We start from the raw sequence: 26,560 nt of genomic DNA on the forward strand, positions 1-26,560 counted from the left end.
CTGAGCCACCCAAGCACCCTGGTGGGACCTATTTTGTTAAAGAGCCTACTGTGTGCCAGGCCCTGCACTACATTCACATTAGCTCATTCAGTACTCCCAAATCTTCAAAATACGTTTGCTTAACCCCCTTTTGAGGTGACAGATTGAGACTATAGAGGTTAAGGGGCTTCCCACAGTCATTTAGCAGGAGCTTAGTGCTGAAGGAGCTGGAAATTCAACTGGCCCACACAGAGACAGCCCATCTTCTCCAGCTGGCCACCTACAGTCTCACCCATTCACTCGCTCTAGATTGCCTGACCATCTGCTCCAAACCATTCACTGACAGAAGAGAAAAATGAGGCAGACAGAAGGAAGCCACCTAGACCAGAACAAGGACCACAGCCTTGCTTCCCTGATTCCCCAGCAGGTACCGCCTCCCTCACAACTTTTCCTCTAGGGCAAGCCAATGGTCTTGCCCATCCTGGTGGAGCAGCCAGTCAAAGGCCCCCACAAATGACGACTTCTCAGTGATGAGGAGCTTGTTAGAACCCCCCTGACCTTTGCCTGTCCTCCATCTCAAGGGCACTGGCCACTTCACTACAGCCCTGAGGGCTATAAGCAGAATTCCCCAAAGGGCAAATACATCCTAGATCCCATCCAAAGGGATGCAGTGTCGAAATCCACCAACCTTTTGTTATGAGGCAATCTCCCCCATGCATAGGGAAGCCAACTAAAGTGAAAGGGAAAATCCCTCCACAGCCTTCTCTGTGGCTGCTTTTCTCCCCGTCCACTCTTCTTTGGATTTCTCTCTGAGTTCACATGCAAACAGTTAATGACATTTTTAAAAGCCAAGTGAAGGAAGGGGCACCTGGATGGCTCAGTTGGTTAAGTGTCCAACTTCAGCTCAGGTCATGACCTCCAAGTTCATGGGTTCGAGCCCCAAGTCGAGCTCTGTGCTGACAGCTTGGAGCCTGGAGCCTGCTTCAGATTCTATGTCTCTCTCTCTCTCTGCCCTGCCCCTGCTCGTGCTCTGTCTTTCTCTCTCAAAAATAAATAAAGCATTTAAATTTAAAAAAAAAAAAAGCCAAATAAAGGACTTAGCCAAATTCTTCACCAGTTGTAAATTATCACAGGAAGAGTGCCATCACAGGGGCCATTAAAGGAAATGCCCTGGACTGGCAGGCTCTCAGTCAGATTTGAGACAGGAAGGCAGATGGACAGACAGCAGGACCCTCCTGCAGTGGGGGCTTCCCCCCAGCCCACTGTCAGGCCCAACCGTCGTCCCCTAGTCACCTGAGAACACAAGCAGCTGGGTGGCCACAGGGCGAGGCCAAAGAGACCAGTCCCCATAGTCCCGCCATTTCTCAGCCCACTGCCCTTTGATTTGTCAGTCAGCTTCCCACAAAGGAACTCAGATTTGGCTCAGAGAATTGTCAGAGTGAACAATTCCACCCACCCTCATTATTCCGCCAAGAAGAAATGTGTACGTGTGTGCATATATATGTGCTCACTGGAATGCACATACCCATCACCTCTCACCGCAGAACAGGAGCACAGAAGAGGAAACGTGGCCCCTGAGTTGCACAGCCAGCTGCTCAGGTGTGGAGCTCCAGCAGGCAGTGCCGCACGCAGCCCTCCTCCACTCGCCCTCCATGGAGAGCCCTGTGTCATGCACATGAAGCATTTTCTTAAGTAGAAGATTGTCAGTACATTTCAAAAACTTAAGATCCAGGGTTTGCTGTTCATGGTCCCTGGCTTCTCCTTTGCCTTTAAAAGTCAGCAGCTTTGGGGGCGCCTGGGTGGCGCAGTCGGTTAAGCGTCCGACTTCAGCCAGGTCACGATCTCGCGGTCCGTGAGTTCGAGCCCCGCGTCAGGCTCTAGGCTGATGGCTCGGAGCCTGGAGCCTGTTTCCGATTCTGTGTCTCCCTCTCTCTCTGCCCCTCCCCCATTCATGCTCTGTCTCTCTCTGTCCCAAAAATAAATAAAAACGTTGAAGAAAAAAAAAAAAAAAAGTCAGCAGCTTTGTGACCCCTGACAGGAGGCAAAGGAACTTTGCCTGTGACCCCTGACTCCAGTCCCCCAGATCAATGCCCCTCACTCTCCAACACCAGTAGCTGGGGGGATAATTATGATAAGGAGGCTGCTCACCCAAATAGACTTTGTATGAGGTTATGTTTGTTCACCAGGGCGCACTGGAACCTTTCAATTTTATCGCCTTCCTGAGATTGTATCTATTTCCTCCCCATTTCAAGAGGCAGCTGTTGATCTCGGTTGTAATGGCCTGGTGATTTCTAACAAGCTCCTCGTCCCTCTGCTGACGGCCTTTCTCAATCACATACCTGAACAAGCAAGACTTAATTTTCCCCTTTTATTATCAGCAGCTTCACAGAGTGAATAAACCCCCTGCCCCCTTCCTCCACCTCTCCATCCAGGAGGTGGAGGAACCCTTCCAAGCTCACTCTCATACACTGGGTAGATTGTCCTTACCAACCTCCCAATTTTTTTTTTTTTAATTTTTTTTTTCAACTTTTTTTTTTTTTTTTTTTTTTTTTTTGGGGACAGAGAGAGACAGAGCATGAACGGGGGAGGGGCAGAGAGGGAAGGAGACACAGAATCGGAAACAGGCTCCAGGCTCCGAGCCATCAGCCCAGAGCCTGACGCGGGGCTCGAACTCACGGACCGTGAGATCGTGACCTGGCTGAAGTCGGACGCTTAACCGACTGCGCCACCCAGGCGCCCCCAACCTCCCAATTTTTTAACTAGGAGAATGAGGCTGGGTAAATGAGGACATACAGTGCCTTGGAGGGATGGGATGGAGAAATCCTGATGCCTGTGAGCTTGATTATAAAATAAGCTTCCTGCAAAGGAACTCCACCGAAGTTGTTTAAACAGATGTTCAAGCCACCATCCTCAGCCAAGGGGTTTCTTTAGACACCCTCATCAAATCTGACCAGGTGTAAACCTGTGCCTTACCACCTCCACTGAACATTCCTTTTGTCCTATCCACCAGAAGAGTTTGCTAAGCTAATTAATTATTTTAAATGAGATCACAGAGTATGTATACAACCACCTAAGAGAAGAAGCCATTGTCCAAGGTGGAAGGAGGATCAGACTAACAAACGGAATCCTGAGTTCTAGTATCAGCCTTGCTGTTAAGTACACTCTGTGTGGCCTGGGAGAGAGTACAGACTCTGGACTTGTTTCAACAATAAGGAAAATGTGTCCAGCCAACACTCCCTGGGCTTCTGCTTTGATATGCTAATTCAAGATTCTCTCTGTTCCTCCCCAACCCTGTTTTCTCTCAATGTGCCACCTGCTCATTCTCCAGGATCTGCTCAAACTCCTTATCAACTTTCAGCCAATCAACAAACATTTGCAGAGGTCTCTCTCTGCCAGGCACTCTTCTAGGTGCTAAGGATATGACAATGAAAAAACAACAGATGGAACTCCTGTACTCTTGGAGATTACATCATAGTGGAGTGAGGCAGGTCATAAACTCCCAACACACACACACACAGAGACACCAAATACACATGAACGTATATGTGTATGTATAGTCAGTCAGAAGGTGACACGTGCTTTGGGGAAGTAAGACATTAGGGAGTGGAAAGTCCTGAAGAGGGTGCCGAAAGAGGTATCCTGGACAGGAAAGTTATCATTAGTTGGTTGACATTTGAGTAGGGACCTGAAGCAGGGAGCAGGGAAGGTAGCTAGAATGACTAGAAGAGTACCCTAGACAGATGGAACAGCCACTACAGAGACCCTGAAGTAGGAGCCAGTCTCACATGTTCAAAGAACAGCAAGGAGGTCAATGTGGCTGGGGCAGAGTAGGCAGGGGAGAGCAATTGGGAAGGAGATGGGAAAGGCAGCCAGCCAGATCCCGTGGGCCTTAAAGGCCATTACAAAGGCTTTGGCCTACTGCAAAGACATCATACTACTCATTCAGCAAGATTCTAAAGTTCAGATTTTTTTATTCATTTAGGTGAGTCTCCCTTGACCTCCCAATTCATTCAGATGAGAAGAGTTTGTCCCCAGTGGATGGAGGGATACAAGAAAACGCACAGGAAAATTTGAAGAGGCTGCTAGTGGGGAAGATGGAGCTCCTGGGGCAAACCATGCAGGTGAAGGGAGGCTGCCTGCCAAGCTGACAGGAACCCTATAGGTTTCTGCCCTCAACTCCATAACCCATGGTGAGGACACCACCAAGGGCAGGACTGGATGGTGGGGGGAGCATGGATGGGAGGATCAAAATGGAAGCAGAGAACAGCTAGTTCAGGGACTTTGAGGGGACACATCCCCAAAATGCTGCTCATTTGGGCTCAGCTGCTAACAGGAAGAACAAACCTGACATGAAGCAGAGAACTAGAAGGAGGAAAGCCCTTACTTCTCCAGGTCTACAGATGCTGAACAGACACCCATACAAGGAGAAGGAAAGATGGCATTCCAGGAAGAGAATGACTGGATAGTCTGAATTCTGGATGCCCCACAGCACATGGGAGTCACCTAATCTGTTGAGCCACACCCATAGTCAAAACCCACATTTGCCTGCCTAAATTGTAGGCTCTGGAGTGGTTCCAGCAAAAGGAAGTGTCCAAGGCCACGGCCCCGGCCAGGGACAGCAGCAGGTGGAGTGAAAAGGGAAGGGATTCTGGGACAGCAGCCCCCAGGGTGGAAGTCAGAGGGATTTTCAGGACCACCACCTTCCATGGAAATCAATCACTCCATCCATCACAGTTTTTCAGAAGGAGATAGTACCCATCCCCAGCCCTCCCACTGTCCTGACACAATCAGATTTCACACCAGAGCTGTGACTCCCTGAGTCCACATGCAGATGCCCACCTGAGGACCAAGCAGGCTGAATTGTCACCCAGATGCATGGGGTCCTTTGTCTGTCAGACTCAGGAGCAGGTGCCAGGGTGAATGGAGAAAGCCCTGCCAGCTAATGCCCAAAGAGGAACGAGGGCCACAGCGTGAGCTCAGCCCCATCCCATCCATGACAGGGACCTACACTTGTGGCTGCTCCCACAAACATTCCTCTGATTACCCAGGGGTCTTTCTAGACCTGTCCTCTCCATGGCTGTCCAGGCCCCAGATACCCAGACGTTGAGATGCATGGACTTGGGCAGGGTTGAGGGCTGCCGAGGGGTCTTCCCCATCACCCAGACAATAGCCCCTCTGGACCATTTCCAGTCATCAATAAAGTTGCTTCCTCATTTGGAAGAGAAGGTTATTTCAGCAGCTCCCAGCTACAAACTTCCAGGAGGCAGGCATTTTAGAGTCCTTCATGTCCTGGGGCCTCACACCCACCCAGCTTTCTCACACAATGAGAATTAAGAGTGATTTCAGGTTGTAGAGACCCCTGAAAAAAAGGCCTTTCATCTTCCATGGAGGATAAAAGTGAAGGATGCGCTGGGCCAAAGGTGTCATCCCACAAGGATTTGTTTGGCCGACTAAGCTAGACTCTGCTGTTTAAATGAAGTAGAGAGCTGCAGCCTTTATTTTAAATTGTCAAGCGCCTGCATGTGGGTGGGCAGGGAAGAAAGAAGGGGAGTCCACTGTGCAGGCCCGGGAAAAATCACGGCAGAGGTTTTCTCAGATGCCTCTCTTCTGGCTGCATGAGCTTCAGCACCCCAAATCATGCTGGCCAAGGTGGCTGGGCAAACTCCTCCTGCAGACATATTTGATGAGGATTAGTCACCTCCCGCCTGGGTGGTCCAAGTGTAAACAGCTCCATGACTTCTGACCCCTGAGCAGCATCCCGGTCAAGATGGGGACTCAGACAGGACATGGTGGGTATACCTCCATGTGGCCCCAGCAGGTGTTGACTTTCTGGGAAATGCCACCTTGCAAGGGAAAGAAATGAGGCAGAGCCTGAGAGAGCACCACCATCAGCCATACCCAGAATGAGCCCCATGGCAGCAGTCCGAAGCTCTGCACAAGACACTTGGTGAAAAATTGGAGCAACCAAGCGGGTGGCGGCGTTTATTGAAAGAGAGATGAATTCCGTCTCCTTCCAAGTCATTCTGTGCCGGGCTAGTGAGTTCAGAAATAGCTGGCAGTCATAAAATCAGAGAATCCTATTTATGGAAAGGAAGCTTGGAGAACAGTGCCTCTGACCCTTCCCTTTGTAGCTGAGGAAAGGGCGGGGGGTCAACCAGGTTAAGTGACTTGACGACAGGGGCTTTCAGGGGCTCCACTGCCACACCCTGCCTTCTCCCCTCCCAGCCCCTAGAATGGCAACTGCCCTTGCTCTTAGCCACAGGCCCTGCTCCAGCACATACAGGAGCCCTCATGCAAACCAGCAAGCGATGACCCCTCCTCAAGCCCAGGGTGGGCCCATGGATGGATGACTTGAGCACAGCTGAATTTCCAACCTATTTGCCCTCCTGGCCCAAAGCCCCCGTGCAGAACACAACTGCAGCCCCCCACACTCCAGACCACACTTCTGTGAGCACAGACCATAGGCTACGTGGTTCTCTCCTCCTTCCTGCCCAGCACAGGACCCTTCCTTCTGGTGTCCTCTCCCACCAATTTCACCTCCCCTGTCACAGTGGTGGACTGTCCTCTCTCTTCTTACAACCCCAGGATAACTTCAGCCCTTCCACCCATTAGCATTCCTGCCACCAAACCTCAGTAGTCAGAATGCCCAGGATTGAGAGCTTGGTCTCAGAGATTATTTAAAGCAAATGGTGGCAAACTATAACCCCTAGTCCAAGTTCAGCCCATATCTGCTTTTGTAAATACATATTTATTGGAATACAGACAAGCCCCATGATTTACACAATGCCTATGACTGTTTTCAAGCTACAAAGACCAAGTTGATAGTTGGCAGCCAAGATGCCACGACCCACAAAGCCTATGCTACTTATTATCTGGCCCTTTACAGAAAAAAGTTTGCTGATCTCGGACAGCAATCTTTCTGAGGCTCAGAGAAATTCAGTGACTTAGCTGATAGATGGCCAGCCAGACTTTGAGCCCAGGTCCCACGACACCCCTTCAAGTATACCCTACAATTCTTTTTTTTTATTTTTTTTTAAATTTTTTTTTCAACGTTTATTTATTTTTGGGACAGAGAGAGACAGAGCATGAACGGGGGAGGGGCAGAGAGAGAGGGAGACACAGAATCGGAAACAGGCTCCAGGCTCTGAGCCATCAGCCCAGAGCCTGACGCGGGGCTCGAACTCACGCACCGCGAGATCGTGACCTGGCTGAAGTCGGACGTTTAACCGACTGCGCCACCCAGGCGCCCCAGTATACCCTACAATTCTTGAGGACAGCATATGAGCTTGAACGTGTCATCAGACTCACACCTCATTGCCAGCCTTTTTTTCTATAGGGAAATCACAGAGGAGAGAAAGTTCTGCTCAGAAAGCATGGAAGTAATTCAGAATTCATCACAAAACAGGGGTTTGGGGCCTGGGGCTCCCTCCTCACAGGGAGTTCCCAAGCTTGCCTTGGACCCTCCAGGACCCCATGCCAGCCTGTCACCCGCGGGTGCTGACATTGTTCCCAGGCCTCACGGCTGATGAGTGCTTCCTGGTCTTCATTTGGGGCTGCTGATCTGATATGCATTTGCCCTGGTGCCCTTGAGCTGAGATGTCACTGCAGCAGCACGTCTCCTGCCTTCATGCATGGAGAGGAAGTGGCCAATCAAAAGGACTCCAGAGAGAGCATGACATTTGGCTGTTCTGTAGCCACTGTCCCCAGTGACTCATAGATCAAGTCAACTGTGCTTTACAAATAACAAGGAAGTTTCCCTTTTTTCTCTCCCCACCTCTCCTGCCCTCTCAACACCACATAGCAATCCTTCAAAGAGCACAGTCCAGGGGCCTAATGACCATTGTGTTCTTGTGTTTACCACAAGGCATCTGGCTGCCATGAGGATGAGACCTGGTGAGCCAGGCAGGTGCAGAGAATCTGCGGAGGTCCAGGCTGGCTGGCCCACTGGAAGCGGGAGTGGCATGGCTGATGGCCTGCCCACTGTGCGCCAGTCCCTTGGCAGGGTATAATCCCATTTAATCCTGACAAGAGTTCCTATGAGGCAGGGACAGCCATCCCCATTTTACAGATGAGAAACCTGAAGCTCATACTAGACATGATCACCTGGCTGGTCAATGGCAGATCTGTAATTCAAACTCAGGTCTGCCTAGCCCCAAATGTGTCCTCTTCCATCATCATCACCATGGTGTCCCCAAAGCAAGAGCAGTTCAGAGTCAAGGGCAGGTCCCCAGATGGTCAGTCTTCTTCCTCAAAAGGCCATCTTCCTACCAAACTGTTTCCGCACAAGGTCCACACTCGTCCTAGCAAACACCGAGGTGGGACTCTCCCCATCAGAAGGACCTGGGATGGGCCACGTCTAGAGCTGCATCTTCCTCATGCCTCTCTCCCTTCTGGAGTCTGCAATGTATTGGATTTAATGAACCGGTTTACAGAACTCCCTCACCATTGCCCTATAGGCCGAGAGGGAAGGGAAAGCACAGCAACGAAGCCCAGATTAACTGGAGCCCCCAGGGAAGTGGCTGCCTTGGTCAGGCCAGCTTAGGGCCAGCACAGAGCCAGGGACAAGTGTGGCAGTGTGGCTCAGGCAGCAGCTGGGCAGTTTGAGCCCAGACCCACAAGGCAGCCCACCTGGGCTTGTGTCAGAGTGCCGCCACACCACCTACCCTCTGTATGATCTTGGGCAGGATCGCAACTTGTCTATGCTTCAGTCTGCTCAGTATGTAGTATGGGGAGGCAGAGCTAAACTAATTGTATCCCCATGGGAATGAAATGAGTTGATACTCACGCAATTTTGGAACAGTGTCTGGTGCATGTGAGGGCTATGTAAGCGTTGGTTAAATCTTATATATACATATTTTAAAATATCCACATTTGGTTTCAGTTTTGAGTAATGCTATTAAAATCCTTCTATATTGTTCACTTCCCTTTTTCTGCTCTGGAAGGTAGAGCACAAAAAAGCACTTCACTCCAGAAGTGGAATGTGGCAAATAATGTTCTGATTAACTAATGCTTCTCTGCACAGCCCTGATTTTATAAACCACATCTTTGTGAGGATTTCAAAGCCCTTTCCATTTGCTCACTTGTCTTGAGATAGGAATGTAACAATGAAGTGGTATGTCTGGGCTTTTAGAAAACACATCTGAACTTAGAATTTGAAATGGTCATGTAGCAGACGGGGATGACTCCCCCTTACTCAGAACACTGGAGGCACTGAGCAGGAAAAGCACTTCTGGTGTAAACCTCTGTCTCTGTATCTCTCTCCCCCTCTAGAGCTTATTCAGAGTTGAGAAAGACCTTAACTATCCTCTAACAGAACTTTGTAGATGAGGTAACCAAGGTTGAACAAGAAGACAGAAACCAGTGTTTCCACCATTTAAACCCACCACTAAGAATGGTACCAACTTTTTGGGTGTCTGGGTGGCTCAGTCATCTGAGCATCCAACTTTACCACTTCAGGTCAGGTTGTGATCTCGCAGTTCATGAGTTCAAACCCTGCACTGGAGTCTGCTGTTAGCACAGAGCCTGCTTCAAACCCTCTGTCCCCCTCTCTCTCTGCCCCTCCCTAACTCATGTGCATGCTTGCACCCCTTCTCTCTCAAAAATAAACATTTTTTTAAATACCAACTTTTTACCAGTTTTGGCTCCAAATGACTGCCTTTTCCTTAAAAAATTAAATCTTTCTTTAAAATTTTTATTTTGAGAGAGACAGAGACAGCACAAGTGGGGGAAGGGCAGCTAGAGAGGGAGAGAGAGAATCACAAGCAGGTTCTGCGCTGCCAGCACAGAGTCCAATGTGGGGCTCGAACCCATGAAGCCGTGAGATCATGACCTGAGCCAAAACCAAGAGTTGGATGCTTAACCAACTGAGCCACCCAGGCATGCTAAATCTCTTTCTAAAAGATAAATATCTACTCCCCACTGAGACTTTAAAGGAATAGGCAACAGGCTATGAATACATTTACTTGTATTAACACAGAGTGTATGGCCAGTTTTATCCCCTGGTATCCCAGCCTACAAGAGAGGGAACACTCAGCTTAAGCTCATTTCACAGATTAGAAAAGACTGGCAAAAAATTTCTCCAGCAGAAGGCAACACTGAAGCTTTGCTCTCATGTAAGGAAAGGCAAGTCTTTGTATGGGCATCAGGCAGTCCCTGAGACAGATCTGGGAACTAGAGACAAGCACATGCACACCACCCCCATGAGGCCCTTTGGCATGAAATTAAGTCCTTGCAGGTGGACCATCAGACCCTGGGAGCCCAGGGACCAGCAGTTAACCAGCACAGGGGAGGCTAAACCAGAGTTCCTGGGTGGACATCTCAGTAAGCAGGTGAGCCATGGGCAGGATCCAGAAAGCAGATGACAGTTGGGCACCCTGTCAGCCCCAAAGCTGCTCGGCATCTAGAAGGTCTGGTGGACACAGCAGGGCCCAGCTAGGGCCTAAGGATCGAGTCAGGCCTTGTGTCTTAGAAGGACTCTAGAGAGCAAGGTTGGGCTCAGTCTTGGGAAACCTATGCTGTAAAGTAGGTTATGAAGGCAGGGTGTGAGATGCAGGAAACTGAGGTAATGACCCTGCATCTGGTCTCAGAACAAGGCAGAGGTCCAGCTGTGCAGCTCTCCACCAAGGTCAGCTCAGGACCAGGGCGTGGCTCACTTGATACTGAGCCCTCTGTGCTCCTGAATCAGCCTTCTTGGATCTGCCACCATCATAGGTCTCCACTGGGCCTTCAGTGCATTCTGAGTGGTCCTATCTACGTTACAGGAGGGTGGCAGGGCATGAGCCAGGTGGGAAGCTGATGTCTGGGTTCTTGGCTGAGCAAAATCATCGCAGGCTGGAAGCCTCTCCAGGGAGAGGAAAAGCATTCCTATGTGATCTCAGTCTCATCAAGGTACTAGAGCCTAGTTGCAGACAGATGCATACCTCAGGTCAGGAATCCCCAAGGGACTAATGGCAAAGAAAGCACATTGTATAGACTGCTAACTGGGGTAAAGGCACAGTGAGCCTATACTTGATGCAGCTGACTCTCCCCAAAAGAACACTAAAACAATTTTAGCTCTATCTCTGGAGTCCTTACCAATCTTCTCCTGATTCCATTCCTGCCCCTCTTCATTTATCTGTCCCCCATGCCCAATCTCAGTGTTTAGGTCCAAATGTCTTAATGTTACTAAGATTCATTCAAACTATTAAACTAATTAGCATTAAGATAGTAACATTTTATTCTTCCCACTTTTATTTACACATTTTGAGAGAATCACAGGGAACAGGAATCATCTCAACCAAAGGAATGAATATTTCATGGTAAAATTTCAGCTATGTGATACCTAGACAGGGAGAGGTTTTAAGGCAGAGTAAAGCTGCCCTGCATCTATTCTGGCACCTCCAGTTCCTTTCAGGAAATCTTCTCTCCCTCATTATGCAAGCCAAGGGTTTATATCACATTAGGAATACCAGATGTGAGATATTCTCCTCTCTCACAAAAGTATGGCAGGAGGTAGGCACAAGGCCCCAGTAAACCGGTTGGACAAGTTGGTAGTCATTCATCACAGAGACAGCAGCATGCTGACCCTGTAGATCATGCCTTCTGCCCCTTCAGATGTCCTTTGGTTCCCACTGTACCCTCCCCTGGTCCCCCCACCTTCCACTGATTCTGAGCCTTTTCCCCCCAAAGCCTTTTAAGTTAGCCAGTCTTTGCTGTTCACAAAGAACATGAATTCCCAAGTAAACTCCACAGCCACCTCCACACACAGTAACACCAGTGGTGGCTAGGGAAGACAGTTCACTGGCCCACTGGCCCTCCATGCACAGGCTGGAACTTGTACACCACACTACTCACCACCATAGGCCAATGTTGCCGACATTTCAGCAACTGGAAACAAGAGCCATTTGGAGAGAGCAGAAAACAGCATCTCATCTCCCAATGGCGACAGGATGGGATCATGTGCAGCCCTGACAGTGGGAGCACCCCCTCACATGACAGTCTTCCTCCTTCATCTTGCCATGTGCACACACTCATACATGCATATGAACACTCACAAGCCTGCACGTGGGTGCACGTACACACACTCGGCCAGCAGCCATCCTCCTAGCCTTCTCCAGGGAGAATCTCCCCAGGGAATACAGCAGGCCCAGGGTCCAGGTGGAGCCCGGGTGGTAAATGGAGAAAAAGAGAAGAAGGGATGGATCATGGTCATCTTCCTTCTCTAGTAGGACCCAGAAGACCAGATCCCTGCCTTCATAATCACATACCTTAAATAAACCAGGAGTCCCAGTGAGAAGATATCACCTCATGCCACATAAGACCAATGGGCCACTTAATAGGACCACACAGACAACCTTAAAACAAAAATATACCCGAGGTGTCAAGATCAACTGGTCTCCTGCCCCTCCAGGTCCCCAAAGGTACTTTCTTTCTCTTCAAGGTGGGGACCAACAGGCACTGGCACTGATAGGTAAGGGAAGGTAGAGGAGGATGGGTGAAGAACGGCCCAGAAGGCTGAGCATAGCCGGGACGCAGAGACCCACCAAGTGTAAAACCACCTCCTAAAGGAGCTCCATCACCCACATCAAAGACACATAACAGATGGAGACACATGTGCACATGTGTGCATGTCCCCCCCCCCACATACACACACATTCTCCAAGGCCCACCAGGACCCCAGGTAAGCAGCCAAGAGGCAGCACTGTGCCAAGGAAAAAAATAGCAGAAGAAGGCACACCGGAGGGAGGCAGAAGGCAAATTGCTTCCTAGTATGTTTATTGGAGCCTTGGCTAAGTATGAATACGGATCAGGAACCCCCTTCCACAGCCCAGTCAGCCTGACAGAGGCAGAGACACAGGGAGTCAATCTCCTTTTTTTCCCATTATAGACAACATTGTTAAAAAAAATAAACTTTACAATAATACATTTTCGCTCATCTGTTGGGGTATTATTTCGATAGTTTTGTTTCTTAAAAAAAGGAAAAAAGGGGAAACCACACAATATATGTATATGGATCTATATATACATATATGTTGAGAAAGGAGTTGTGTTATGTACATAGAGTTGGCGCTTGTCTGGGAAATGAGGAGAGAATGTGGAAAAGAGGAACAGGGGGCCGAGAGGAGGAGAGAGCTGCGGCCAGTGAAGCACAGTGCCAGCAGGTGTCCCGCCATGTTCTTCTCTGCCCCTCTCCCTGGTGGGAGACCCACCAAATGAACCCACAAGAAACCAAAAGAGCCAATGACGGATCATTTCTCTTTGATTTCAAAATTCCTGCCACCAAGCAGGAAGCAGCAGCCTTGAGCTGGTGCCCAAGCTTTGCTCCCTCTGCCCAAGGGGATGTCCCCAGAGGGCTGAGCTCCCAAGCTCCCTGGAGCTGGCCCCAGTACTCCCTCCATGCCACAGTCGGAGGGCCTGGTACCACACCCTCCACAGGCATCACTGGGGGTTCTCAGTTCAGATGCAGACAGAGAGCACAAAACAAACTCCATGCTCGAAACCGAGTGGAGGTGCTGAGGTGCCCAGCTGGACCCCCAGCAGCCAGCCTGGCTGCTTTGCTGCCCGATGCCCTCTGCCAAGCCACCAGTGGGGATCCCTGGCCCCAGTTCACATCAGCACAGTTCCAGTCCCTCAGGCCACAGGGGTGTCATCTTGGTCTTTTATGTCAGCGAGGTCCAGAGAAGAAAACACCGGGAGAAAACGAAGGGCATTTCTAGACCCTTGCACCCTCCTCAGCACTGGGTTTCCCTTGCCGAGGGACCTCTGGGCCAGCTCTCAGGCTGCCCGCCTACTTGTCTGTTTGGTTTAGAAAAACTTCTCCAGAGAAGAAATCTGGGAGGAGACAGGTTCAGAGACACGGTGGGGAAAAATTTTTTTTTGCAAGATGTGTGTGTGTGTGTGTGTGTGTGTGTGTGTGTGTGTGTGTGTGTGTTTCCATGTTGCCAGGCGGGTGTTCTCATCTGCGTAGTTTCCGGAAATCCCCCGACATGGGTCCCAGAGCCTACAAGGCCAGCTTCAGCATCAGGAAGGAGACAGCGGTCAAGGCAGCCGACGGTCTGGCTCTGTGGGGGCCTGAGTTAGGTTTGATCACCTTGTTACTCCCTGGGATGATATTGGTCGTGAGCTGCAGCCATGACACAAGGGGAGACAGAAGCAAAGAACACAACAAAAGACAGAAAAACAAAGGAGTCAGTAGGGCTGGGATCAGGCAAAGGAAAGGACTCGAGAAGTGGAGTTCTTGAGCCCCTGCCCACCCCATCCACCCAGGGGACCCTGCTCTGTGCTCGCCCGCAGGTGGAGCTAGGCTTCCACAGAGCTGAGCTGAGCTGAGCCCCAGGCTCCAGGAGACCGGGCAGCAGTCCCCAGGGAAAAGGGTTGACACTGCCAAGTGAGGAAGAGGGTCTGTGGACACAGACCAGAGAGGAGGAGCATGGTACCTAAGGTCTCAAGAAGGAGCTCTCGGGGTCCACAGGCACCTGCTTCCTGAGAGGAGAGGAGGGAGAAGTTCTGTTCTACCTGTTCCTAAATGTCTTTGAATCTCCCTGCTCCATGAAGCTTCTTCCCTACACATCTCTGTCTGAGCACTCTCCTCTAGGAGCTTATACTTCTTTTCCTCTCTCTCTCTCTCTCTCTCTCTATATATATATATATATGTGAGAGTGTGTGTGTATGCACACACACACACACACACACGCACATACATACATATAAATACCTACACACACTATATATGGAGTCATAGATACACTCCTGTTTTGGGGCTCCTTTTAGGAAGGGACTATGTCTTTTCCCATCTCCTAATCTCCTCAATATCACAGAACCAGCACAGAGTAGGTACTCAAGACACTTGTCATAAAGAGTCAGGAGGGCTTAAGAGGGCTTCTGCTCAGAGCAGCTGTTTGTGTCTCACCCAAGGAGACAGCCAAGGCCCCTGGCTGCAGCCTCCGAACCTGCACCCCCAGTGCAGTGAGCACCCACCCACGTCTAAGTGGGCCAGAAGCTCATGCGATGGGATCTGGGGGCTCAGAGTCTGAGACTCACCTAGGAAACACCCCCTTCTAGCCCAGTCCCCTGCAGCCATCTCCCACTCTGCCCTTCACTCACCTCTGTGAAGCACATGCTTAACTCTTTGGAGTTATTGGGTTTTAGCCCCTGTTCCTGTGGAAGAGAAGGTGCTAGTAAGGATGGGCTACCAGAGCTGGGTCTCTGGCCAAGCTTTGTCCCATGACTTGAATAAGACCAAAGAGTCCATGGCCCCACCATCCACCGTTGCCATCATTAAGCACAAGATTCACATGAAGAGTGCTGGCTCAATCCCATGTAGCAAAAAGACCTGGTCCCTTTCTCACACCATCAGCACTTAGGTCCTGTCCCCCTTAGGCTCCTGGAGAAGGGATTCCTAACTCTGCTTTCAACTTAGACCATGATGGAATAATTACAAGACATTTGCATGTTTGTCTACTATACTCAAAACTCCTCTTGACAGGGCAGGGACCATGGCTCATTTTCCTTGCACTAAGCAGTGTCTGGCTCATTAACACCAGCTCAGTAAATGCTTTACTAGATGCATGAAACCATGACTCAATGAATGAATGCCATATATCAGAACCAGCATGCAAGTGCCAGCTCCAAAAAGCTCATAAGCCTTATCTGGGCTTGTGGGGAAGAGAACTGTAATTGATTAGTGATGTCTGTCACTGGTGCATGGTAGGAAGACATATGGCAATAGTGCCAGGCATTGGCCATTCCACCCTAAACAGATGTGGGCACCTGGGAGCTTGGTGGTCCGAGGTGATGAATGAGAAAGGAAGGCTGGCCTACTGATGATTCTAGGATTCTCTACTCCTGGCATAACCACTTGGATGCAGGACCAGAGGGTGAGCAAGAGGAAGTGTCCTTTGTTATCATCATAATAATGATCCATGGGAACCAGCTGGGGGACATGGTGTTTCTACCCTGGCTTCAAATGGCTTGGTTCCCAATGCACATGTGGGGAAGCTCTGGCCACCATAAGCACCAGGAAGCCCAAGAAATTATTCCTAAATCACTGCTCTTGGCCAGAAGTATCAATAATCCCTTAAACATCATAGGCAATCTACCACCCTGGGCATCTGGTCAGCAAAACAAGGCCCCAGCTGTCACACAGAGGCCAGCCAAAATCCAAGTCACTCCCAATCATGGAGATATGACCACGGTGATGATGAGCACAACGGGAATGGAACCAGGGACCTGACCCAGGAAGATCTTGTTCAAGACCACAGTGCCCATGACTTCAGGTGCCAAGATCCAAGCCTACCATGCTACCCACCTTTGTCCCTGAAGAAGGGCCCTTTGGAACCCAAGGACTGGATTCTACTGCCACAGATGAAGTGCAGCTCCAGCCAGACCTGTGGGAGGTCACTGCTGGACAGAGCCTGCCCACCCCATCCCGGGGCTGCACTGTCACCACTATCTTCCATTCAACTGCCCTCATCTACACAATCCTCCCTCGGTCACCCCCCTGAGCAATTCACAGCACTTCTGATATCCTATGCCACAAGACCCAACACACGCTTTTCCTGGCATTCTTTCCAGGTATCATGGGTTCCAGGTGTGGCAGGTCTCTGTCTCCAGGCCCATGTCCTCTTCCTGTGTATTCCCCTCCCCCAGTGCCACTAAATATGGAACGTGTCTGTGTTGCATCAAACAGCCAGGATGAGTGTTCTCACCCCCACTTCAACTAAAGCAACTCTGATTTTATTTGTTCTATATGTTGGAGCTATACACAAGAAGTATTTTAAAAAACAGCCTACTACTTAAAAATAAGTCAGGTTTCAGAAAAGAACTAAACTAAGTGACCTCTAGGGCCTTGCAGTACAACCTTCTGTGATGGGTCCTCGACACGGGCCTGGCCACCGCTGGCTCTGGAAGGCTGAGCCCCAGGCCAAGTCACACAGAGAGAAGCCAGCAAAGCAGAGGAGCACCAGGACTTAGAATTAAAGCAGTGGGGTGGAGGGGAGATCTGAATACAGATCTCACCTGGAGCAGCTGGCTTGCTTCTCAGAGTGAGCAGACTTGACAGGCTCCTCTTAGAAGAAGAGAGGAGAGGGGGCTGTTGGCAAATATTCAAGGAAAAAAGAGAGGGGGAGGAGCAGAGGAAAGGATCAAGAGAGGAAGGGAACAGAGAGAAAAAGGAGAGGCAGCACCCTAGGAGAGCACATGCAGAGAGTTTGGGGGTTTTGGGGGGAGCAGGGAGGACAGAGGGGAGAAGGGGGCAGGGGACAGAGAGGAAGGGAGGGGCCACAGGAGAAGGAGGGTAACAGGAGGAGAGGAAGAAGCAGAAGAGGAGCCTTCATCCTCTCATCTGACCCATATCAACAAGAGAAAGTGACACACACCCCTGGGCCAGCCCCAAGGCAATCCAATCCTTGCTTGCTGGTCTCTGACAGGTGCCACAGCGACTGTGGTGGGAGAAAAGGACTGGCCTCCATGAAGATCAGGGATAGGGCCTCTCCCTGTACCCCATGTGACCCACTGTATATCCAGCATCCACAGCATTCACCTATGTCCCTCTGCACTGATGACATGTCAGTCCAGCAGGCTCCAGGGCCACCAGCCACACACTGAATGTGTGCTGAATGCCCAGGTGACATCCTGAGCTTCTTCTCGCTGTCCAAAAGTACTTCCTTCAAGTGCTGTGAAATCTAGCTTACAGATTTTTATCCTCACAGACCCATGCAGCCTTTCCCTTTTAGATCAAAGGGTCTTAATTTTTGGCATCCATCCCCACAGGACAATTCCCTAGATCCAAGGAAGAAGAGCCTGAGAGACCAGAGACCCGGGCTCAAGCCTTCTTTATCCAGTGACCCGGGAAAGTCACTTCATCTACTGGAACATCCATTCTCTCATCTATAAAATAGGGAATAGACAAACACACATCACTGACCCACTGTGATGATTACATGAGACAGTGCACATGGCACAGCAAAGCTCCACACACCTGTAAGGGCTCCTCAATTCCACAAGGCACGAGGCTGAGCCAAGCTTAGTTTTGCATTCAAAGGCAGAGCCTATGAGAAATGCAGGAAGGGCCCAGGAAGGGGCTGTGAGGTGAAACCCAGGGTCAGCCTTAGCCTGGGGCTACCTCAGCCCTACCCCACGGCACATGGAGCAGTCTCTGCCTCAGCACCTGACTTCCAGCAGACACAGAGCAGACAGTGAAGGAAGGCTACAGTAATCTCCCCAGTGGTAAACCTGAGACCCCCACACAGCTCCGGCCACACAGAGCAGTGCGGGGGTTTGCCCATCGGCTGACCTTTTCTGAAAGCAGCATATGGGCGAGGCGCAGAGAGAAGGTTGCACTACTTAATGGCAAAACCACCAGTGGCTCAGATTCACTGCCTCCCTCCCTCACCATTAACTTTCCCCCACTGCTCCCACAAGGGGTTCTAAAGATGAATGAGTCACAGCTCTGCTCACACCCTAATGAGACAAATAAACATTCACACAGTCATCTCAGCACCGGTTAAGTAAACGGGAGCAGGAGAAGAGGCTGCTCCCTCCCCAAATCCCGCAGGTTGCAGGCTGCCCTCTGAGGCCATGCCCCCCTAAGGCCACCCACAATGCCCATCTCACCCAATTTTCTTGGACTCCGATGGAACAAGTTTATGGGAATAGAGGTGAGCTGCTCACCCCTGTCCTGCTTCCATCACTACTCTGAGACTCTCCTCCCTTCAAGGCAAGCCCAGGCACTGTTGGGTTACAGTGTCCCAAAGGGCACAGGTCTGGACTGCAAGGATGGCAGGAGGCAGGGCTTTTAACAGCAAATCCCTGTGACAGAAAGGTGGGTACAGGGGCTTTGTGTGCTTGGCTGTACTACAGGGGGCCTCCAGAAGTATGAAAGAAGCAGACGGCACTGGGAGACTTGAATGAGGCAAGGGGCACAGACACAGAGGAAGAAAGGCAGCAAAGGTAAGCTTCATCCTTCTAGAAATTTCTCCCAGAGGGGTTTTTGCCCTCTGGCAAAAGGAAGTTGAAAGAATTATTGTCTTCCTCTCTTCCTTGCCCACCTCTGTCTCCCACTCCCTAAGCCAGGTCTGGCAGTCCCAGGTCCTTGCTGACTTAGCCCAGCTGCTAGGGACGAAGCCCAGTGTTGCGTCCATGGGAAAACCGTGTCCCCTGCTTCTGGTCCTGGCCCCACCCCCAAATCTCAGTGTCCTCCGCAGCCTTCCTCCTGGCAGGCCCACCCAGTAACTCATTCCTCTTCCCCTCCGCTACCTGCCACCCCTGGCCCAACGCTTCCATCTTGCCTCCTATGACTATCGATTATGGCAAAGATCAAACACACCTGCAAGCACGTCTCCCTTGCCAATCAATCTCTACCTGCTGTCACAATCTTCCCAGATCACAGTGCTCATCTTCCCATCGGCACGTTCCCCAGTCCAAAGCCTTTGGTGGCCCCTCCAAAGCCCGTGTTTCAGTCTGCTCACCAGACTGCATTCCCATCCCTGTTCTCACCCAACCCAGGGCCTGCTCTTCCTCTAGACCAGGGCAGGCAAACATTTTCTGCAAAGGGCCAGGAAAGTTAGTATTTTAGGCAACTCTGCCTGTAGCACATGGAAAATATGTAAACAAGGGGGTGTGGCTGTATTCCAATAAAACCTGATTTATCCAAACAGGCAGCAGGCCAGATATGGCCAACAGATTCCCCTACTGGACCTGTTCTGTGCTATGCTGACTCCATGTCCTCACTCCCACGAGCCCCTCTGCCCACTCTACTCCAATTCCATGTCTCCACATACTCAGCAATCCCTGTTCTTCCAGGCCCAGCAGCAGGGTTTACTCTGCCCATGAGTCCTCTGTCCCCACTCCCAGTCCAGAGCAGCCCTCCGTCCTCTGGGCCCCGTGTCACTTTATCCACCTTCCTAGGGTGCCAATCGCTTCCTCCCCACCAATTATCTGAGTGTGCATCCTGTCCATCCTACCAGTATGGGACCAAGGTACTGGCCCTGGTGAGCTGTCAGCCTCAGAACCTGGAACAGAGAACATGCAGGAAGAATCTACACTGAGTAATGAATGAATGCACTGATGGGCAAATAAATGAATGACTATAAGGGAAGCCAGAAGAAGGGAAGAAAAGAAGGAATGCATTCAAGTAATTCAAAGCTTTGAAACCTGCCATATTTGTATATCAGAACTATATGCCTGATAGACCTACAACACACTGACAGGCCTCTCAGTCCCCCACTCTGATGCCCACAGGCCTGCGCACTGGGATGAGGAAGAGATGAAAGTGTCTGCAGGCTGCTGAGCCTACCGCAGGTGTGTTGAGGGGGGGGCTGCATCAACCCCTCCAAATTCATTTCTAATTCCACCAGGTGTGATGGGTAGGATGAAGGGGGAAAGCAAAAACTGGCTGGTAGAGACCAAAAGAGCAAAGGAGGCTGTGTTGCCAGGGCTCTGCAGCCCTGGGAAAGGTGAAACCCCAGTTGATCTGATGGGTCCCTGCAAAGTGGCTCAGGGCAAACCACAGGAAATGCCAAGGACACTGAAACAAACCATGACCAGAGAAAGCAAGAGCCCACTGCCAGTCTCCCCACCACTCCCCTCACTGCACCGCTGGTCATGTGACAAAAGAACCTTCTAACCAATCTTCCTGCATCCTCCATAGAAAGATCTCTCCACCTGCCTACCCTCATGGCATGCAGACAGCATCTGTGAGAAGGAGGTAAGCTGCACAAAGCTGGCTGCAAGCAATAAGGCACTCAGAACCCATTCTCGAATGGAGAGCAGGAAGTTCCAACAGACCCGATGAACCAGGAACTCTGGGTTCTTCCCTCAACCTGTCTAGAACACCTACTCAATGCCATGCACTGAGCACTGGGGACCACAGGGCAACAAGGAGGGTGAGAGGCAGCCTCTGTCCGTCAGGGATGGAGCAGGGCACATCGTGATGGGGGCTCAAGTGAGGTAAAGCAGGAGCAGAGTCAGGGGAACACGCCAAAAGGGGAAGCCAAACAGGATTCGCCAAGCAGAGAGAGGGACAGGCTCTTCACTCCGAGGACTGACCAGTGCACAGGCCAGCAACCTGCTCACTGCAGCCTACGCCATGGGACAGCCTGGCCGTGCGATGGGAGTTCAAGCCTGACCTGCCGCCTACAGATCAGGGAGGGAATTCACACAGGGGTGTGTTTACCTACAGATACAGGCAAGGCCAGAAGGGAGGGGGAGAGACGATTTTGCAGATATTGCCATGCTTTCTCCAAGTTTCAAACAGTTCCAGGAAGGTAAGGCTGCCTGAAGTGGTGACCACAGTCAGAAATGGAAACATGAGAGCAGGACTCAAAACAGCATCAAAGATGCCCAGACGCAGGCCAACTTAGGGGCCTGCTGGCTCCTGGCTCCTGGGTGGCTGAGACACCCAGGTTTTTGTGTAGCAGCTCTATGATGAGGAAAAGGGTTCCGGTTGAAGACCCCAAACCCCACCATGGGAAAGCCCTCTGGGGTAGCAGATCTAGGGGAGGACCCAGTGCAGTACAGCCAGAGGAAACTGTTCAGGAGCTGGGGGCTGGGGGCTCTGAACAAATTAGTACCCTTACCAAGCTTCCATACTTTGGGGCTTGAGAAGGAGATGTCAAAAGGCCCTCTTGTCCTAATGTCCAATCACTTATGTGGGATCCCCAACTCGCTGCCATCTCTGGGTCAGTGAAGGGGGTCTCTAAGGCTTTCCCAAGGGCTTGGGCCTATGAATGGGGAGGAGGACAGAGGTAATAAGTAAAGACCTTGCTTTTCTCTCCAGGGGGTGTGTAGGGTGCACAGCCTCCTCTACCCTCCCTCCCACCCTGGCCTCAGCTTCCTGTCTCTGCCCTCACTCCCCTGAGTGGAGTAAAGACTCCCTTCTGTAGTTGTAGGTTGCTGTCACTCCCAAGGCCCCACAAAGGCCACCATGGAGCCCCTTCCAGCCCAGCAGAGCTGAGGGAGAGGGTGTGGGGACAAACCACCCATGCCAGCCTTTAGCCAGGCTGAGGGCAGGGATGAGGATTTATTCCCCTTGCACTCCCAGCATCAGGCATAGAGTAGTAGGTTCTCACCAAACAGGTTGTGATTAAAACAGAATCAGGCCATTCCCCTTCAGTTTCAGTGAGAAGGAACCAGGAAGATGGTTGGCAGGCCCCCTCTGAGGGTCTACATCTCTTCTTTTTCTCCTGGAATGGCCAATCTCAGCTGTCCCGCCCAGAGTGACACAGTCAGTACACTGTGAGTGGGCAGTCCCTGAGGCCAGGCCTGGGGAGCCCCCTGCTAGTCAGCCTCCCCAGCTCGGGCCCCTGCATTCAGAGTGCTCCTCTGTCTGCAAGCACTTTCACGTGGTGAATCTGAAGAAAACCAGGCTGGGGCTAAAAGAAACCAGGCAACAGTTTTAGCAAAATGCCGAGGGAATAGAGGGAAAATTTTTAAAAAGGAGTCCGAGCCACCAGGCACTGAGTGGCTGAGTGGGCTGCAGTGAGGGCAAGAGACCACACCCTTGAACTCTTCCACACCCACGGTGAGTCAAGCTACAGTAAGAGCCTCAGGAAAGATCCACAGCCACCTGCTGAATCAGCACTTCCCTTTGTAAGCCTGCCCCAAGGAGCTCAGGGAGGCTGGTGGTGCCCCAAGGGACATGTGGACCATGCCAGAGCATGGTCACCTGACAGGTGGCCCAGCCCTGACCGCCGAGCTGCCTGCCACTCTAGCATGAAATTGAGCTGGCAACTGTCTGTGCAGCGGGCCCCCAAGCCCCTGCCCGCAGCCACTCAAGCGTGGCTAGTGTAATTAGGAGCTGCCCGAGGGTGACACGGACTCCTCGGCTGCGATCTGGAGGAGCAGCCTGATGGAGGGGCGCAGGGCATGGAAGGGCTCATGCTGAGCCTAACAGGAGGATACCTGGAGGTCAGCTGTTCACCACAGAGAAGCCCACCAGGGAGGGCAGGGGGGGTAGGCTTCCCAACCAGGACAGGCACCCACCCCAGCTCCTGTGTACAATGGGTCCCTGCTCAAGTCCTCATCCTGGCACCAGGAATGCCCACTGGGGTTTTTTCCAGCTTTACTGAGGTTGTAATTGACCATCAAACATTGCATGTATTCACAGTGTACAACCTGATGACCCAATATATGGGCACACACACTGTGAAATATTTACCACATGCCAATCAACATATTTCATAATACGATACTGTCAGCTACAGTCACATCGCTGTATGCCAGGTCTCAGAACTGCCTTGTTGTACACAAGTAAAACTTTGTAGCAGATGTGCACTGTTGATCCCTCGAGCATGACACCCAACTTAGCCTGGCGTCTTCACTGCCTCGCACATAGCCAGGCCTTGATAACCCTGCCCCCTCACCCACTCAGGCTGTGCCCCCTGCTGCCCCCAACCTTCTTGGCAATTCTAGGCCCAACTCCCTCACTGTACCCCAACACCCTCAACCTTGCTGTTCCCTCCTTCCTCTGCGCCGATACTCTGCATGGGGTCAGTCCTCTTTTACACTCTTTGTTCTAGGGGTGTGTGTGTATGAGTATGAGAAAGTGTGTATGTGAGTATGCATGTGGGTGTGAGTGTACGAGTGAGTGTATTATGTGAGAGTATGTGAATGTGAGAGTTGTGGGTGTGTTGTGAGTGAGTGTGGGTGTGTGTATATATGTATGTACGTATGTGTGTGAGTGGCTGTACTGTGTGTGTATATGTATCAGTGTATGTATGTATGTCAGTGTAAGAGTGTATAGGTGTGGGGGGGTGTGGTGTGTGGGGGTGTATGTATGTGGGTGAGTGGGTGTATGTGTGTGAGTGTATGTATGTGTGTGTGTGTGTGTGTGTGTGTGTTCTGACTAGATCCAACTGCCTAAGCAAAGAATCTACTGTAGCAAATGGCATGATGGCAGGAGGGAAACAGAGAGAAAAAAGCTGAGTGGGGAGCCCTAGGACGTGCCCCCATAGTGCCACATGTGTCCCTATTGTGGCACTGAACCCAGTCCATGCCTGATGCTTGTTGAATTGTTTGACCCTGAACAAGACCGTAAGGACCACAAAACCCAGGACACTGTCAGTTTTATTCACCAAAGTCTCCCTCACATCTCACATAAGTCCTGGCACATAACGCATACATAATACATGTTCAATGACTAGGTGGATGGACAGACGGACAAACAAATGAACATCATGGATTTTGGGGTCTGACGTAGGTTTGAAATCTTATTCTACCACTAACCGGCTGTATGACCTTGGGTATGTTACCTAAACTTCTTCTTGGGTCAGTTTCCTGTGTATAATACATGAAGACCAATACCTCACTTTGTGAAAATTCAGTGAAGTAGGCAGAGAATCTGCTAGCATAACACCTGGTAATTAGCAGATGGTTAGTATGTGTTAACCATTCCATTTCCCTGGCACCCCGTGTTCTGTAGCACAATCCAGTGCTTCCTACTTGTCAGGTGAATGCCTAGGGAATGTAGGCACAAAAAAACTAGCCCCCAACAGCTGTTCCCTGCCTCTTGGGTCCTGACCCAAGGGCAAGAACTTGCCAGTCCCATCCCTGATCCCCAGTGAGCTAATTTCCCACACCCGCCTCTCATGTCCTGGTGTTTCTCTATGCCTTCAGCCTGCCCTCCCCAGTTGCAGAGCCGTGTCCCCTCACCTGGACAGATGTGCAGGTGGTGATGACGCTGGTCCCCAGGCTGGTGCTATCACTGAGGTCATCTGGCAAAGAAGGTGTTTTCTCCACCCGAGGGGCCTGCGTGGCCTGGAATGAGGGGCTTTTAGGGGAGAGGTTCACATCCGTGCCGTTGCCAAAGGCCTGGATGGCATTCCCTGTGGGGGGTGAGAGCAGGTAGGCACAGAGAAATCAGGGGCTGCCTCCATAATTTCTTCCCCTCACATCCTAATGCTGCCTTCCCTGTAACAGCCCAGAGCCGGGGACAGGGTGTGGCTTGTCCAAACTTAATTTCTCTGGAGTCCCCTTTCAGACACTACTGACATCTCACATGGAGAGAAGAAAATAGCAAGAGGGAGGTTGCAAAAGACAAACAAAAGAAAGAAATGTGGAGCCCAAATGTCCATCGAAAGCTAAGTGACTTAAGTTGGTCAGAGAAAGACAAATACCATATGATTTCACTCATGTGAAATTTAAGAAACAAAACAGATGAACACAGAAGAAAAAAAAGAGACAGGCAAACCATAAAAGAGACTCTTAACGATACAGAACAAACTATGGGTTGATGGAGGGAAGTGTATGGGAAATGGGTGATGGGTACTAAGGAGGGCACTTGTTGGGATGACCACTGGGTGTTGTATGTAAGTGATGATTCACTGAATTCTACTCCTGAAACCAACATTACATTATATGTTAACTAACTGGAATTTAAATAAAAACTTGAAACATAAAAAAAAAAAAAAAAAGAAAAAGAAAAAGAAATGCAGAAGAGGAAGGGAAGAGGAGAAGTGGGGTGGGGAGCCCGGAAGGAGGCAGCAGGCCGGGCCCAGGGCGGTGATCACTGGCTTCTCTGTAGCATCCTATGCTGCAGACCACCCTCCACTTCAAAGCGTCCCCCACACCAATCCCCCATCCCCACCCCTGCCCCACCCTCCAACCCCCACATAGGTTCTCCTGGCTCCTCTGCCACCTCAGATGCTTCCAGGTCCTGCCAATGGCATTCCAAGAGCCCCAGACTCAGCCATCCTCCACGGTGGCCTCACCTACTCCCACACCATCAACACCAGTGCACTGAAGACTAAACAATGGGACTTCTTGGACCAAACTGTTCCCAAGACATGACCCTGGAACCAAGTGCCTCCAGAAATCTCCACCTCCAAGTCCCAGATGCACCTCAAGTTCATCACGTCTACGCCCCAACAAGGCATCGCTCCCTCCCGTTGCATCACTGCTTTCTGCCCATGTTTACAGTCTTGCAGAGGTCATCTCTCCCCACCCAAGCCCCCCACCATGCTTCCATGACCACCCACTTGCTGGCAGTTGAGCCCATCGCCTAAAGATCTGTGCACTCCATCTCTCCTCTCTCCTGCCCACCACTGCTCCAGCTCAGTCACACCGGCCTCTTTGGGAATAGCTGCTCCCCCACTTCTGAGTACACTTGTGTTGGACCACCTGTCAGAACCACAGCCCCAACCCTCCACACCAGAACCAGAGAACAGGCCATCTGCATGCTGGTCTGCCCACAATGCCACCTGCTGACTCCCCTTCAGTGACCTGCACCCCCACCACCACCATAAGATCCTAACACTTTTAGGACTGCAAGGCCCTTCATGAGGAGGATTCCCTCTCCCTGTCCAGATAACGCTCAGCATCCTCATGCTCTACAGCAAGACTCCATAGTCCACAGTTCCTGCAAGCCGCCCTGCCAAGGGTGGACCGGTGTGCCCTCTCTGCCTCCTCAGCTGACAAATGCCCACTCTCCCTCAAGGGGCCAGCCTCTGAGGAGCTTTCAGGGCCTCCTCCTCCAGGCTGACTGGTATCACTAGTCTGGGCTCCTAAAGTGCCCTGTACTGACCTCCACCCTAGTATCACTCACTCCGTACTGTGGTCACAGTGACCCCCCTGACAGTGTGCCTCCATCAGACTCCACACTGCTCAA

At 51.0% G+C, this 26,560-nt stretch overlaps 1 protein-coding gene across 8 annotated transcripts in view; it reads right to left on the reverse strand.

Moving 5' to 3' along the window:
- Positions 1–1,070: 1,070 nt before the first annotated feature.
- Positions 1,071–26,560, reverse strand: part of GFRA2 (GDNF family receptor alpha 2) — a 96,904-nt gene continuing 71,414 nt past the window's right edge. For 4 of the 8 annotated variants that reach the window (XM_047091384.1, XM_047091386.1, XM_047091383.1 and 1 more), the window contains 4 exons: positions 24,607–24,779; positions 21,534–21,677; positions 15,061–15,114; positions 12,711–14,080 (listed from right to left, as the gene is read on the reverse strand). In XM_047091384.1, the coding sequence (XP_046947340.1) occupies positions 13,958–14,080; positions 15,061–15,114; positions 21,534–21,677; positions 24,607–24,779 (494 nt within the window). In that variant the 3' untranslated portion in view covers positions 12,711–13,957. Of the gene's footprint in view, positions 1,642–5,383; positions 5,648–12,710; positions 14,081–15,060; positions 15,115–21,533; positions 21,678–24,606; positions 24,780–26,560 lie in introns of those variants that run through there. The other 4 variants (XM_047091388.1, XM_047091387.1, XM_047091385.1 and 1 more) reach the window with 3 other exon arrangements.

The sequence above is a fragment of the Lynx rufus genome, unplaced genomic scaffold (genome assembly GCF_022079265.1).
Source record: "Lynx rufus isolate CCGP_SWC_20201006 ecotype Redwood Valley unplaced genomic scaffold, mLynRuf1.p SCAF_3, whole genome shotgun sequence".
NCBI classification, from domain to species: domain Eukaryota; kingdom Metazoa; phylum Chordata; class Mammalia; order Carnivora; family Felidae; genus Lynx; species Lynx rufus.